This window comes from Syzygium oleosum, unplaced genomic scaffold (assembly GCF_021117445.2).
Source record: "Syzygium oleosum isolate NSW1041296 unplaced genomic scaffold, Sole_v2.1 Sole_v2.17, whole genome shotgun sequence".
In the NCBI taxonomy this organism is placed as follows: domain Eukaryota; kingdom Viridiplantae; phylum Streptophyta; class Magnoliopsida; order Myrtales; family Myrtaceae; genus Syzygium; species Syzygium oleosum.
In genome coordinates this window covers 8,540,036-8,554,879 of record NW_026607501.1, presented here as the reverse complement: position 1 = coordinate 8,554,879, position 14,844 = coordinate 8,540,036, and the positions used below count along the sequence as shown (strand labels likewise).

The 14,844-nt window shown below is 38.6% G+C and overlaps 2 protein-coding genes across 5 annotated transcripts; both read right to left on the bottom strand.

Moving 5' to 3' along the window:
- Positions 1-2,147: 2,147 nt before the first annotated feature.
- On the bottom strand, positions 2,148-2,916 carry LOC115678757 (putative calcium-binding protein CML19). Its single transcript, XM_030602188.2, has one exon. It carries the CDS (start codon positions 2,631-2,633, stop codon positions 2,208-2,210), a length of 426 nt encoding a protein of 141 aa, XP_030458048.1. The 5' UTR covers positions 2,634-2,916; the 3' UTR covers positions 2,148-2,207.
- A 295-nt stretch (positions 2,917-3,211) lies between these two features.
- Positions 3,212-13,085, bottom strand: LOC115678909 (ribonuclease J). 4 transcript variants are annotated; one of them, XM_030602404.2, is made up of 17 exons: positions 12,832-13,085; positions 11,983-12,211; positions 11,747-11,870; positions 11,233-11,289; positions 10,660-10,851; positions 10,496-10,573; positions 9,880-10,062; positions 9,712-9,792; positions 9,119-9,184; positions 8,938-9,030; positions 8,050-8,175; positions 7,692-7,805; positions 6,402-6,497; positions 6,226-6,323; positions 5,693-6,144; positions 4,524-4,999; positions 3,212-3,904 (listed from the first exon to the last, which is right to left on the bottom strand). In XM_030602404.2, the coding sequence occupies exons 1-17, from the start codon at positions 13,001-13,003 to the stop codon at positions 3,809-3,811; spliced, it is 2,733 nt and encodes a 910-aa protein (XP_030458264.2). In that variant the 5' UTR covers positions 13,004-13,085; the 3' UTR covers positions 3,212-3,808. The 4 variants fall into 4 exon arrangements, with proteins under 4 accessions (XP_030458264.2, XP_056175156.1, XP_056175157.1 ...); XM_056319181.1 differs by having other exon boundaries at positions 12,770-12,882; XM_056319182.1 differs by lacking the exon at positions 12,832-13,085 and having other exon boundaries at positions 11,761-11,870; positions 11,983-12,123.
- Between the last annotated feature and the right edge of the window lie 1,759 nt (positions 13,086-14,844).

The following is a 14,844-nucleotide window of genomic DNA, read 5'->3' as shown; positions in this document are numbered from 1 at the left end:
CTTCTCCACAAAGCTTTCATGAATCCCAAGTCTTAGATATTATAATATAAGTTAAGAGTTGGTCCCCGCCCTTTTGCATGCAAATGTGATCGATATATGTTAGTATCTTATTTCTAATCGTCTTCACATGTCTCGTCATGCCACATATAGAGCAGCTAGCAGTAATCCTCTTTGGCAGCAAGTAATAACAGATTAGTTGCAGGCTTTAGACAAATCTCATACATGAGATTTGGTTCATATGACTCCTGGTAAGTCTATCTTAAGTTGTAAAAATTAAATTAAAGGCATATGGTACTACGGACCGCTATAAAAGTTGGCTAGTAGCGAATGAATTTACTTAGGAATTCAGCATTGACTATGAAGAGACTTTCGCTTTAGTTGCATGTCTTATTTATGTTCGCAATCTTCAAGATGTTGCTACTGTTAAAGATTGGTTTTAGTTCCAAATGGAGGTTAAAAATGCATTCATAAATGGCGATCTCACTAGGGAAGTCCATATGGTGCCTCCTTCTATATACACTCATCCTTCTAAAGCAGTGTGTTGATTACGTCGAGTATTATAGGATTGAAACAGGACCTCGTGCATGGTATTCCAACTTTAGCTTGGCAATGGAATCCCCTTGTTTAAAATTAATCCCTATGACTATGCTCTTTTTATTGGACACACATCTCATGAGTCTATTATGCTGCTATTATAAGTTACTTGGTTATTACTGGTGATGATCGTACTGGCATTTTAAAACTCTAGCAATATAATAGTCAATGATTTGAAATGAAAGATCTTAGGCAACTCAGCTATTTTGCAAGCTTGGAGGGAACTTTAGATTCTTCTAGTTATTATCTTTCTCAAGCCAAATATACCACTAATCTTCTTTCTCGAGCAGGACTTACTAAGAACAAGGTTGCTACAACTTCTATTAAGACTAATGCCAAATTTGATGCCAAAGACGTGACTCTTCTTCGAATCATACACTCTATCAACAACAGGTTAGCAGTTTTACAAATCTCACTGCTACACAACGTGACATTACCCATTCATATTATTAGTTCTATGATTGCGACCCACACAACTCATTTTGTTGCAATCCTTCGAATTCATCGCCATGTCAAGAGTACATTATTTCATGGCCTTCACTTTTTTGCTTATTTTATCTGAGAGTTGACAGCTTGTTTTGATGCTGACTAGGTTGTAACTCTCAAGATCGTCTCTCCACTATGGGCTATTGTTTCTTTTCGCCAAGTAAGAAACAAACCATTGTTGCTCGCTCGATGTTCAGCTTCTCGAGTGCAGAAGTAGAACATCGAGCTGTTGCTGATACAACAACTTAGTTATTATGGATGCAATGACTGCTGGAACACATAGGAGTCCATCGTAGTGTGACAACTAAATTGATATCCCATAGCACATAATAATGTTTTCATAAACACATTAAGCATATTGAAATCGACTATAATTTTATCTGATACCACGTTATTCATAGCACTGTTCGACTTGTATCCACTGTATCATATATGCTGATCAAACTGCTTATGTCTTCACCAAAATACTTCCGCTTGGGCGTTTTTTGGATCTTTTCTCCAAACTCCATTTGACTTCATTTAAGTCACATTGAATTTGAGGGGGTGGTTAGAGATATATTTAGAATTATAATTGTAATTAAGTCGCATTGCATTCTCTTTCTATATAGGACTCTTATACTTTTCATTTGGGAATGCAGAGAACATAACACTTTTCCCTCTTTCATTATAATTCTCAACTTGGTAATAGGTTCTACCTCTTTCACGTCGGCGTCCAACCCCCCGTTAGTCAAATTTCACATGTCACTCCTAATCTGATTTGCACGTGAGAGCAGGTATTGAAATATCCACATCGCTAGACAATAAGCTTTTGGGATTGACTTTTTAATTCAATTTTACCTAAATTTCAAATGATAGTTTAAAACGAAATCCTGTCCAACGGTATATTTTGCACCGGTAATTGACTAGCTATCGAACAAGACAATCCAAGGTGGGAACCCACTCCCTTAACCTGATGACAGTTTTTTACGAGTTGTCAAATTAGATGTTCCGATGGTGGGAAGTCAGCAAGTTGAGAGAACTGAAGTACAGGGGAAACTCATTCAAGTGAAGCAAGAAGAACAACTCAGTAAGAAGGAATGGTCCATATGAAATCAAACAATAATTCAATTTTATGTACAATGAAATCTCTACATCATCATGACCTTAAATTCATCGAAGCTGATCAAACCATCTCCATCGAGATCGAAGTGACCTATCATGGCCTCGCACTCATCCACGCTCTTGGATTGCCCCAGCCTAGAGAGCATCGTCTTGAGGCTCTTCGGCGTGATGAACCCGCACCCGTCCATCACGTACATCCCGAAAGCCTCTCGCAAGTCGCCCATCTTCTCTTCCTCGCCGCCACCTTCCATGAACCCGATGAAGTCCTCCAAGCACAAGAGGCCGTCACCATCCGAGTCCAGCGACTCGACCGCAACCTCCGCTTCTTTCAGGAGCAGCTCTCCACCCATCAAGCGCACGTGCTGCCTCAGCTCCGAAGGCGAAAGCTTGCCGTCTCCATCCTCATCAAAGCACCGGAACGCACGCTCATATTGATCCGCCAGTCTCACCATGTTATTACGTACACACCGAAAAGCGAGAGTCCTTACTCGGCTGTAGCTAAAGAAGACAGAGAAATTGCAGAAGAGAGATACGAAGGAAGAGATGGGTTTTGCATGACCAAAGTAGGAAGTTTATATAAGTAGTATGAGTACCGCGTGAGGCATGCAAGAGATGGTACGCAGGACAGAGCGTAGAAGCTGCTCTGAGTTTTCCCTTAAAAACAAGTCGAGAGAGATCCAGAGAGAGAGAGAGAGAGAGAGAGAGAATTACTGCTGCGCGGAGGAGGCAAAGTTTGACAAAGGTAACGACGATATTGAACGAGCAGCAAAACAAAGGCTTCAGTTTTTCAACCGTCTAGAACAACAAAAGGCTTTCCGTATGTCGTTTTGCGCGTGGGACTGTTGTTTGTTTATTCCGACTTTTGATTATGCGAAACTTCGTCGCGGGGTCCACAAAAACGCATGGGATTGCGTATTTTTTCGGATCGAACATTCCATGAAAATCAATTCCTTTGTAATCGTCCCTCTATTCCAAAAGTTGTTTATTCTTTTCTTTTGTCGTGTCCAAAAATTGAAAATTTCTGTCGTGCTTTGGAAATCTACATAAATATATCGTTACGGAGTAATCATAATAGCAAAAAATTCGATTATGTACAAAATCTCAGTTGGGATAGGAACTGAGGCCAGCCTTTGCTTCTTGTTAGTATTTACACCTCGGGGTAACTTGATTTCCATTATTGTCTTCAATTACCTTAAAGAATGCATTTTCATCATCAGATGCTTTTCTCCACAAAGCTCCCCAAAGCTTTCACGAATCCCAGTCCCAGATACCATTTATAAGGTAAAGATTTCTACACCACCCTTTTACATAAGAAAAGGGGAAGAAAGAAGGAGAGATGGAGATTGAACAAGTGAATTCACTTGTAAATATATCACCATCCAATTCATTGAAGCCCTATAATAGATAACAAAACCATGGATATCCTCTATCTGATCCCAACAAAATTACTCAAAACCTCCTGCACCTGATGGCAGGAGCATGAAATCATGATATGTGCACCAAATCATAGCTTAGGTCATCTCCATCGGTAATCTCTTTGCCCAAGCTTGTGCACAGAAATCTCACCGCCGAGGGGCTTTTCTCGGTGCTTGTAGTTTCTCATCTCAAAAAAGCAACGACGAAACAATCATTTTGATGCTGTTGCCTCGACATCAGATAAAATTTCATCCATCTCCTCAAAGTATGGCCAACTTTTTCTGCTTCTATCCCCACTTTTGCTTTCCTGTTTGAGAAAAAAGAGCATTGCACAAGCGTAAGAACTGGAAAGCAGAGTCGTCAACAGATTTCATGTCAAGAGTGCAGAAAATAACCCAGTTATAAATTTGGTATAAGATCAAACAAAGATGAAGGAGCAAGTCCGTGCAAATCATGATTAGTGAACCCAACCAAATTCCAATGAGCATGCAACCAACACAAATCAGTTCAATCCACTTTTCTCCAGTTCTGGGCCCATCTGTCCTTGTCAGACAGGAGCTGATTTTTCAAATGGACGATAAAAATACCATTCTTCTAATCATAATCTCGTTTGAATTGGGTAGATAATATATCAGACAGAAAGTGTTTCAGCTAAAAGGCTTAATTTGACACAACTTACAGGATCCTGAAACCAATAACCTATAGATAGTACCAAATGCATCATCCAAAGGAAAACCAAAGCCAAGGTGATACAACCTTGCATTAAAAACTGCCAGAAACAAGGAGAAGAAACAAACATATAGGAACTTAAAGTGTGTGCAGAAATACTTTTAAGTTCAAATAATGCAGCAATTTGTAGAACGACTCGAATGTTTTGGCCAAGAATTTTAACTACACAGAAAGACAAGATGCAAAAGAGAACCAACCTCGTATTTCTGAACTAAAGAGGCCCATAGAGATTTGCACTGTGCTGGACTACGGGTAATCCCATCTCCTAATAAGTTAGTCGATATCTCCTTCCAGAGGGCCATTCTGCCCTTCACAACTTGAAATTTACTGTGCAACTGTCCACGCGATTTAATCAACTTCTTAATCTCCTCAGGTTTCCATTTGTTCCTTTTCAGAGGCTTGAAAGGTTTTGCCTGAGTAGTCGACATTTCCAAGGAGTCCTCACCGTTACTCTCAGTTCCATCTTCTGTGGACTCCAACTCAGCGTCATCTATTTGGGAGGAACCGTTGACATCTCTTGCCAATTTATCCACAGGAGATGAAGTAAGACACGATTTCCAAAAATCATCTGAGTCATCAGAACTGGAAGACACAGTTTGTGTTTCTGATAAGTCTGAACTTGTAGTGGGAGTGTTTTCCTCAGGCAAAAACATTTTGTCGTCAATTTCCTCACCTGGATCAAGAATTGTTTCGAAGTAAAATCAAATTTTAACAGATAGGACATACATGTTCGCCATGGCATTAAATTCAGATGCATGATTGCAAATACACCATGCCAAAAAGAGAATCTATAAAACTTATCTAAAGCAAACGATCACAAAAAAAAAAAGTATCAATCCACCACAGCGAGAATCTATACAGCTGTTGATTATAACAATAGGTTGATATGCAAAGCACAGATTGCAAAATTTAATTAGCTCAGCATATAAACATGCATATACTCAGTTTGGAAATGAGTACACCCTTTTGTAAGGACAATATTTTAGCAAACTTTTCAACTTTCCTTTTACTATTTGTTCATAGTTGTTCAATTTTTATGACAGTTTACTTTACTTTATTTATTTGCCACTTCAAATTATTAGTGAGGGGTTTGGAAACCCTCCACCTTTCCCCCAGCTCCAACCTTCCAAGCGACTAGCCAATCTCTACTCCAGATCACTCTCAAAGCTGTCATGAACAAGATAAAATGAACAGAAGTAAAATAACCCAAAAAAAAGAAAAGGAAAATTAAGCAGAGGGAATTAATATCTTTCTTTTCAAAGTCGATTATTAATTTCACCTGATTTCTAGAAGCTTCCACAGAGAATGATCCATAGATTATATAGTCACATACATGACATATAGCACAAAAGACGGAGAGACAAACCTTGAGAAGTCCGCTCTGAATATTTCTCTGAATAATAGTCGCCATTGCCATCTTCCACTTGCCTCTTGCTTGATTTTGTTTTATTCGGACTACCGCCAACCATTTTCTTAAGTGCAGATATCCCAAAGGTGACATGTGACTTTCCAGATAACCTATTATCAATCTCCTGAGAGAGGACTGCATCTGGATTTTCTACAGCAATGGCAATCACTTCGGGCCTTTTACTACTGTATTTTCGTACCATCTTCCTCAGAACTTCAGATACAGTTCTTTCCATGTGGGCCAGGGGACAGTTAACAGGACAGCTAGAAAGCGCAGCATGGGCAGCTTTATGAAGCGCATCCAATAGCTTCCCCTTGTCAAGCCACAAGCAACGAGTAGTAATTCGTATCTTTCCTTTTAAACTGCCTTCCACAACACCATCTACATTCTGAGGCCTCAGAATTTCCATGCTGCAAGAAAAGGACCATCAGGAACCAAGTGCATCAAAAGAACAAAATTGCTTGACATTAAAAAAGTACTTGCCAGCCTACCTGACCACAACAATGCCATCAGAAGCAATCCTTAGTCTCTCGTCTACGCAAAGCTCAGTTGATGTACCAAATGCTTTATCACCATCACTGTACATCAACTAAAATATAGACCACAGATTAATTAGATGAACTCTATTGATTTCTTTCAGACATTCAAGCATTTTAGAGACACCAACCTGTAAATTCTCCTTCCCAAGGGAGATAAAACCATTAGACAGGACTCTTCTGTTCCTCAAATGAGAAACCCCCAGCATCTCTCCATTTTTTATGACCTGATAACAGTCAGAGTATTTTAACACCACATAATAATCCAAATATAGAGAAAATCTAATGAAGTACTTCCAAAAGAAGTCATAGTCATACAAAAGGATAACATGACCTACGAATTAATCTCAAACCGACACATGGAAGTAAAGGCAGGGGATAAACCATTCCCAGTGGGGGCACACTATCATTCTCTTTAGCATGTATGAAGTGATATCTTGCCAAGCACTCTCAACGCAATGGAGTTAAATTTCCTACAAGATTGACAAGACACACATGCTCCCATGCACCTCTGACTCTGTCTCAAGCGAACAGTCGACTTTTTTTTATAGTTGAAAAATGATTTTACTAAAATATGAAATTCAAGCACATCAGAAATGTACAAGGAAAGAAATAAGGAAAGGAAAAGCAAAAAACAAAGGAAAACATCAAGAATTATTTTCACTAAGTAGCGGGAGTAATTTTCACTAAGTAGCAGCCAAGATGAAAAACAACTGACTCTGACATGAGATCCAGACTCGCTTATTCATGCTGCTGCAGTAAAAAAATGCCAGGAATAATTAATATACTCGGTACAGATGATGTGAACCAAGTAGACAGTTTATGACTTCTAAGTCCTGAACTACCTGATAGAATGGAGGAAAAGGGAGCCAGAAAACAGCCCCCTGCATGATCACATTATCTTATCACTAACTAAATGATAGACAAGACGGACCTATCTATTTCTTCTAGGACCAAATTAAATCAATTGGACATAATGTGAAATCAAGGAAAGTGATATAATATGATAGTTTCCTGGCAATAGTAAAAGCGAATTCCATGGTAGACACAAAGGCAGTGATAAAGGTTAGAAACAAAATGCATTTGTTCAGTTGCAGCCTCTCTATCTATCCTAATCACCAGAGCATCAACGATAGTGTCCAACCATCTATCCCACATATGAGATAAATTCAAGCAAAAAAAGGCAACAGTTTACATTCAGAACTCAACTTACTTGTGTGGCACAAGTTATTATTCTAAAGCAACCAGCTAGGACAAGAAAGAGCATCAAGAACCATCAGACCAACATTTAGCAGAAATAGGTGTCTGAACCATTTTTTTATACATAAAAAAGGATTTAATTAAGAGAAAAAACCCCCAATATAGCAGAAATTTACAATGGCACAACCTACTATACCACAACCAATCATCTTGGGACTTACAGTTGTGTGCCGTATACCCGTTGATTTGCCAAGCAATTCATGTTCCTTCAAAAACAAGAGTTCTCCATGTATGGGAACAAAATGTTGGGGCTTCACAATCTTCAGCACTTCATCCTTCAAACATCAAGTTACATACCTTCAACATCAGTATCCATAGTACAACAAAAATCATGAAAGAGATGCCAACATGAAAAATATAAAAGTTTGTCGCATAAACAAATGAAAAATTAGAACAAATAATAAAAACTGGTTAGGCAACATATGGTCGGTAATTATAACTTTGAAATAGTTTAACCGATAAGATGAAGAAGAAACTCAAAGAAACATGGATCTCATGAGAAACAAGAAAAATCTTTACCAATTCTTCCCGATATCCATGACCAGATGTGTGCAGCCCCACATTCCTACCCATTACTACAGTTGACCCAATATCTGCTAAGCGGTTCATCATTTTCATCACTCGCGACTCGTTACCAGGAATCACCTGAAGATATCAGATAATGAAATATTTTGAATATAAATTTTGGTAAGATATAGTAACACTACTACAAGTATTAATGCTTTAAGACGCTAATCAAGGAACTCTAAATGTAAAAGACAGTACAGTAACTAGCTGAAAAGCCAAAAGGTGGCTTGTCATACCAAAAATATTAAAGTAAATTATCCTTATCAACAAAATAGGAAAATTAAGTTCAAGCCAATGAAGAAACATTCTGATCAAAATGTGGTTCTTCCTCTTTATTTAAAGAATATTTGGAAAAAATTGGTGCACATATTCTTTTGCGTGAAAGATTTAACAAACAAAGCAATCATTACGACAAATCAAGCATTTCTGTTAAACTTCATTGACTGATCCTAGGAAAAAGCAATTCAACTCATCATGGAGTATTTACCCACCAAGCATTAAGCAATTTATTTCATATGTAATTCAGAATATCACCTCCAAGACCCGATTACGATTTTGGCAAAAATTTGGCAAAAATATGCATTGTGATTCATGCAACTGATCCAAGAGAAGGCCAACAGAAGGTTTTAACAACAATGTATTTATGAGCTAATATTGATTATGAAAAGTTTGTCCGCTAATAGAGGCATAAGGTTGTTTGGTATCTTAGATCACCAATCGGTGACTAAAGTGGAATCTTCATTTATCTTACTTCAAGAGATCCCCGCATATTTAGCAAGGATTCATGAATAATGAGATTGTATCATGCAAAAAAAAAGAGGACAATGCAAAGTTCATTACCTTAGCAGAGTATAATATTATGTCTTCCTTATTCAATTTGAGGGAGTGACTGCTTCCATAAGAAGCAAGGTTCAGGGCAGCTCGTGGTTCTGCCTGACATAGCAATATGGATACCAACATGTAATTTCTACATTCTAGTTACTTAAAATTATAGCAAGTAAAATCCTACAAAGTTCCTTACTTGGGAGCCTGTTGTGACAATTAGTAGATCCTTTGGAGCATATGCATCAATATCTTCCACTTTAATCTGTGCCAAAAGAAGGTATAAATTGACAGGAAAGTTCACAGGAGTAATTAAGATGACAAATACAACGCTTGATATAGCTTTTCACCATTTAACATTTCATCTACCAGCTTAAGCTTTTGGTTTAGTTGGCAGTGACCAGTGAAATTCCACACTATGGAAATAACGTGCCAACAACTCACTTTATGAAGTTCACACCAACCAAAATCAATCATGAATTTTCAAAGCTAACGAACCTGAACAAGAGCTACTTAAGTATCATTAATGACAACACAAAACATAGTCTACCAAAAGGAAAAAAAATTATTTCAATTTATAATAAACAATGAAAAGTTTCGTGATTATTTCATGGAAAGGATATCATGTACATGTATTCTTATTTCCCTGTAATGCTTAGAGGCTAGATTGATAGATTCAGACTAACCGTCATAGCCCATTATAAGAGTTACCTGGGAAAAAAACTGAAAAAACCGAGATTCCAACTCAAAAGAAATTGGCAAGAGGATGGAAAAAGGATCTGAGAGCTTTACCAGTGTTGATGGATCAATTGATGCCTTCCCATCCTTCCAAGCTGCTTCCAGATATGTCCTCAGCGACATGCCAACAAGGACCTAACGTGATCACATGCTATATGTAAGATCCACGGTTAGGAAGTTAAAGTACAATGCACGTCAATATAGTAACTGGGAAAATCATACCATCTTTCTACCCGTTAAATCTGCAGCGGCTTTCACACTTCCAAGCCTGTGTATGTTTGAGGCAAACTGAGTAGTAATAACCCTCCCTTTAGCAGAAGAAATATGTCTCAATAATGCATCTGCCACAGAAGTCTCACTTGTTGTCCTCCCAGGTGCGAGCACATTTGTAGAGTCGCTCATCATCTGAAAGAGAAAGGACTGAACAAACTAACGAAATGTCCTTTCTTGAGCTTCTGTCCATAAAGGATATTTGAAAAGAGAGAATGAACACTCAATCCGACTAAACTAAACAAGTATATAGCAAGCCTAGACAAGATCGGAACGCCAAATGCGAGATCATTAGCATATGGGTTGGCAGTTGAGTCTGAGGTATGTTAACCAAGATTAACTGTGCTCTCATAGCAACAGCATTCATCGATATCCATGCAATTTAAATATGCAACGATTCACTCCCACACTATTCATATTCATTGGTATGGCACAACCGAAGAATGAAAGAGAACTTTGAAGGGAGCCAATCACAAAGTTTGTGTTTAACTGAAAACTTTCTCCACCAAAAATATGTGTTGCCAAACATTCCATGACAAACGAAATGACGAGACATGAGGAAGCCTACCAGTGTGACTCCTTCCTTTGCGAGCTGCTCCAGAGATTCACGGTCAAAAACGTTCCCATCCAATGGTGATTCGTCTATCTGTTGAACATAAAAGCTTTCATCTAGCTTAAGCTTATAAAAAAGAAATGCAGCAGGAAAGAACAAAAAGAAGAACGAATTCTTACTTTCCAGTCTCCAGTATGGAAAATTGTACCATCTGCACAGCGAAGTACTAAGCCACAACAATCAGGGATAGAATGGGTAACCGTTATGGGCTCTATCTCAAAAGGCCCTGCCGTGAATTTCTTCTTTGTTCTAAATACCTTCAACCTCGATGGAACAAAAATCCCATTCTCCTTCAAACGCTTCTTTATAAGCTGTATAACCATCAGAAAAGGATTAGACGAGATCTTTACAGAAGGTAAGGAAAAAATTGACTATGTAATTCAAGAGACTTATTTAATTAACAAACTGTATAATTGACTTTTTTTCGAGGGATTTCATTGAACAAAAGCAAGGAAATCCAAGAAGCTCCAGCCAGGGTTAATATAATGAGAAAAATATAAACTGCATACAACCATAACTTACAACAACAGCACTATTAGTTCTTTAGTCTAACTTGCATATACCAGTGAGTTATAGTTAGCATCTAGAGAAAAACCACGATTGGTTGAGAGTTAGTAACTCTGTGGCAGATTGGGATTTTCTTTCACGAGTTAAACTCTAAAAACTATAGCAGGAAATTGCTCAAGGAGTACCTCCATAGTAAAGGATGAAGCAAATATTGGTGTACGAGAGTCCAGCGCTGGGATCACCTGCAAAGAAATGAAATAAACTTTTAGCAACATAGCATAAAATAAATACTATTAGATTAACCATGCTCCAAGCCTATAATAAGGTGGAGACAAGGAAAGCGGATAAAAAGTAATGAGAAAAGGCATCTACTGAATACAGAAAAAGAGCTAAATCTTTGAAGTTTCCCAACTGCTTTACTGTTGGTCGGATAAAGCAGTTACCACCAAGCCATCAACAAAAAGAATAGCGAAATAGAAATAGTTGGAGAGCCTACTTCAGCCTCTCCTCTGCATAAGCTATCAGAGAATATCAACAGAGAGTTCATATGCTGGGGGCCTGGGGCTATCCTACATAATCCTATTCTTCCCACTTGCATATTCGAGACACAAATTTTTGCATTTACCAAAGTCCCCCGGAAAGTGTTTAGAACATAATAAGTCTAAGAAGGCAACTCCGAGATGAAGGAAGAAAAATTACCCAAGGCAACGCACCAATGTGATCTTCATGTCCGTGAGTTATAACCACTGCTTCAATTTTGTGGCTCCATCTCCTAATAAATGTGGTGTCAGGGATGATTTTTTGCACTCCAAGTTCATCGTAGCTGAAACAAGAAAAGAAGTGTCATCAAGAGACTCCTCTGCAGGAGCTTAAACTTCAACATATAATGGTGCATATCTTACTTCGGAAACCTCTTTTTTGACAAGGCAACTTACTCTGGAAACATGACACCGGCATCAATCAAGATATAGCGATCAAAGTTCCCAACAAGCATACAATTCATCCCAATTTCACCCAACCCACCAATCGGAAGAACACGCAGTGGTGGGCCATTAGAACCTTCATAAAATTGTTCCATCTTGCGCTTAACAGAATCTTCCATACTTTTTCCGGCTCCTTCCATTCTTCCAGACTTCTTGCGTGGAATTTTAGACCCATGCGTACCTAAAAGAGATAAAACCATGCGTATGATTTTCATGCACACCATGCGCCCTGAGCAGAATAAGCAACTCGAGATGTAATGGAGCTCAGTCCACATTTAGCAGTGCAGAAACAAGTATGCGAAAACACGAAAAACCGGCTGTCGAAGAGCTCAAGACGCGATTTTGAATGGTGATGTCCGACACATGCTATTAAGGTGAGAGGAACTCGAGTATCTCTCCAAGAACATATGAGGCTGACTAAAATCCACCAACATAAGATCTGGAAAGACCGTACTCCGTACCGTGTTTTTTAATGCAAACAATCAATTTCTGGCAAGAGGGTTTATCCGCCAAATCTGAGTCTTACCAGAACTACACCAAATTTTACTTTACAGAAGCTTATGGAAAAAGAAATCATCACAGTCCAGAGCTACTAAAACGATAGAAACTTTTGTCCTGAGTGCCTAATTACTGGCTCGCCAGTAGCTGACCAAGTCAATACCATCAAGAAGCTAAAAAAAATCCACAGAAACCCGACGGTACAAAGCTATCAAGACCCATTACATCTGAAGACTTCCACCTTGAATAACTTTCGACTCTGCTACTGCGCAACAGCCAAGAACCCTGCGAAGAGGCACTCACCAGCCACGGAGCAAGAAACGGAGATCTTGCGCGGGTTCTTGTTCTTGGGGCAAGTGGGCACGTAGGGGCAGAGGGAGAGAGCGCCGAAAGCGGCCATCCTGTGGCGATAAGCCCGCCGCCGCGTGCGAGGCCGCGCGCACAGAAGCGGAGACGGCAGCACCCCGAGCTTCATGCGTCGAAACGCGACATGCCCATCTGCTCCAAGACAGCGGAGGAGGAGGAGGAGGAGAAGGGTTTAAGGATGACAAGATTTGAGAGAGAGAGGGGAATGCGTTGGAGCGCAGCGGAGCGGGAAATGAAGCGAATCGCACCCTCACATCACATGGGAGAGGATACCTCTCCTCTCCCTCCCCCTCTCTCTTATCGTCTCCGTGCGCTCTCACGTGCCGCCTGCTTCCTCGCGTGCAACGACGGCCTCTCCGCCGATTTCAATTTGACCCCGCAAACTTTAATTTCAGGATGAACGAAACAAATGGCCCGGAAATGTGATTCCTGAACTTTTAATTTGTTCAATATGGACTCTGAACTTTAGCTCAATGTGCAGTGTCGTCCCTCGACTTTTAATTTGTTCAATATGATCATTCAACTTTTGTTAAATGTTCGAACTATTCCCCAGATTATATGAAAATATCAAGTGTTATCATTCCATCAATTTCAGTCCGGGAACAACATTGAACATTTTCATATAGTTCAGGGACTAGTTTGAACATCTACCAAAAGTTGAAGGACCAGATTGAACAAATTACAAGTTCGTTGACGATATTGCATATTGGATTAAAATTCATGGACCATATTACACAATTGATCAAACTTAAAGGAATATTCAAGTCATTTTCACTTAAATTTACGCAATGTGATCATTGAGATCTCTTTATTCTTGTCAATTTATTCGCACTGACATCTGATATGACAATCCAACTCATGTGCTGTGCAGGACTCCAATTTGCGCCGCTTCAGGTTTTCATTCTGCTTTTCTCAACTCCGGCAAGTTGTAGGTCTTCGTATAATTTAAGACCGAATCCAAAATAGATTGCAACAAAATGATATTTGAATTGGACGACCAAAACGATGTCTCGTGGATCATTTTGAACACTTATTACCAGTCGAATCTCGATGATGAAGTAACCGCCCACATGAATATTCTTAATTTCTTAGTAATCAATTAGGAAAATGCTTGCATAGATTAGAAAGCGATCAAAATTCAGCCACAAATTTTGAAGATGGAAAAGGGAAACCGCTCAGCAGGTTTCATATTTTTATTATATAAAAAAGCCAAAAGAAGAGAAAGATTTTCTTGTCTCATACAAAGGAGGAACAAATCAAAGTGATAATATCGAAACAGAAAGAAATGTATGAAGTACTTGGTTGCAACTTTTAAAATAGTAGATATTATTCTCCGGCTAAAGAAAAAGATTAGGTGGATATTGTTCCCAAATAAAAAAAATAACTTAATAACTCAAAATATAGGAATTTAAATATCTTGTATACTTTGAATTTCCAATTATTGTAGGATTTCGTAATTGATCAATCTAGAGAAAGGTTCGAGAGTCTCTATTTTTTTTTATTGCAAGAAAGCAAGAGGTATTCATTGTCGTCGAATTTTAGTTTATATCTATATATTTTAGACATTAAATGCTTAATTTTTCTTCTAGTCTTGTTTGGACGGATGGAGTTTGTATTTATATATTTTCAATCGTTGATGGTACTTATTACTAAATTGTTTAAAAATACGGCCTGCGTTTATTATTATATTGTGTAACAAAATTTTGCTCCACATTATACAATTGTTGATGTGACACACAAGAGTCCCAAATCAGATGAAAGACGCATTATGATATGATCTTATTCATAAGTAAGACTCGCCCTTGGCAAGGTACCCAACAAAAGAAATTTACATTAGTAAATTATCGGGTTAAGAGTTGGAAAGTATCTTGTCTCCCAAGAAATCAACTTACCCAAGCAACTCTAGTGTTTGAACTTTTCTTGGCTAGTTTTCATTTATTTTCCACGGCT

Coding starts and splice junctions, on each gene's coding strand:
- LOC115678909 (XM_030602404.2), bottom strand. CDS start 13,003: ATGAAGCTCGGGGTGCTGCCGTCTCCGCTTCTGTGCGCGCGGCCTCGC. Junction 9,185..9,711: donor CAATTGATCCATCAACACTG/GTAAAGCTCTCA, acceptor CTTTTGGCACAG/ATTAAAGTGGAAGATATTGA. Junction 9,031..9,118: donor TTGTCACAACAGGCTCCCAA/GTAAGGAACTTT, acceptor TTGCTATGTCAG/GCAGAACCACGAGCTGCCCT.
- LOC115678757 (XM_030602188.2), bottom strand. CDS start 2,633: ATGGTGAGACTGGCGGATCAATATGAGCGTGCGTTCCGGTGCTTTGAT.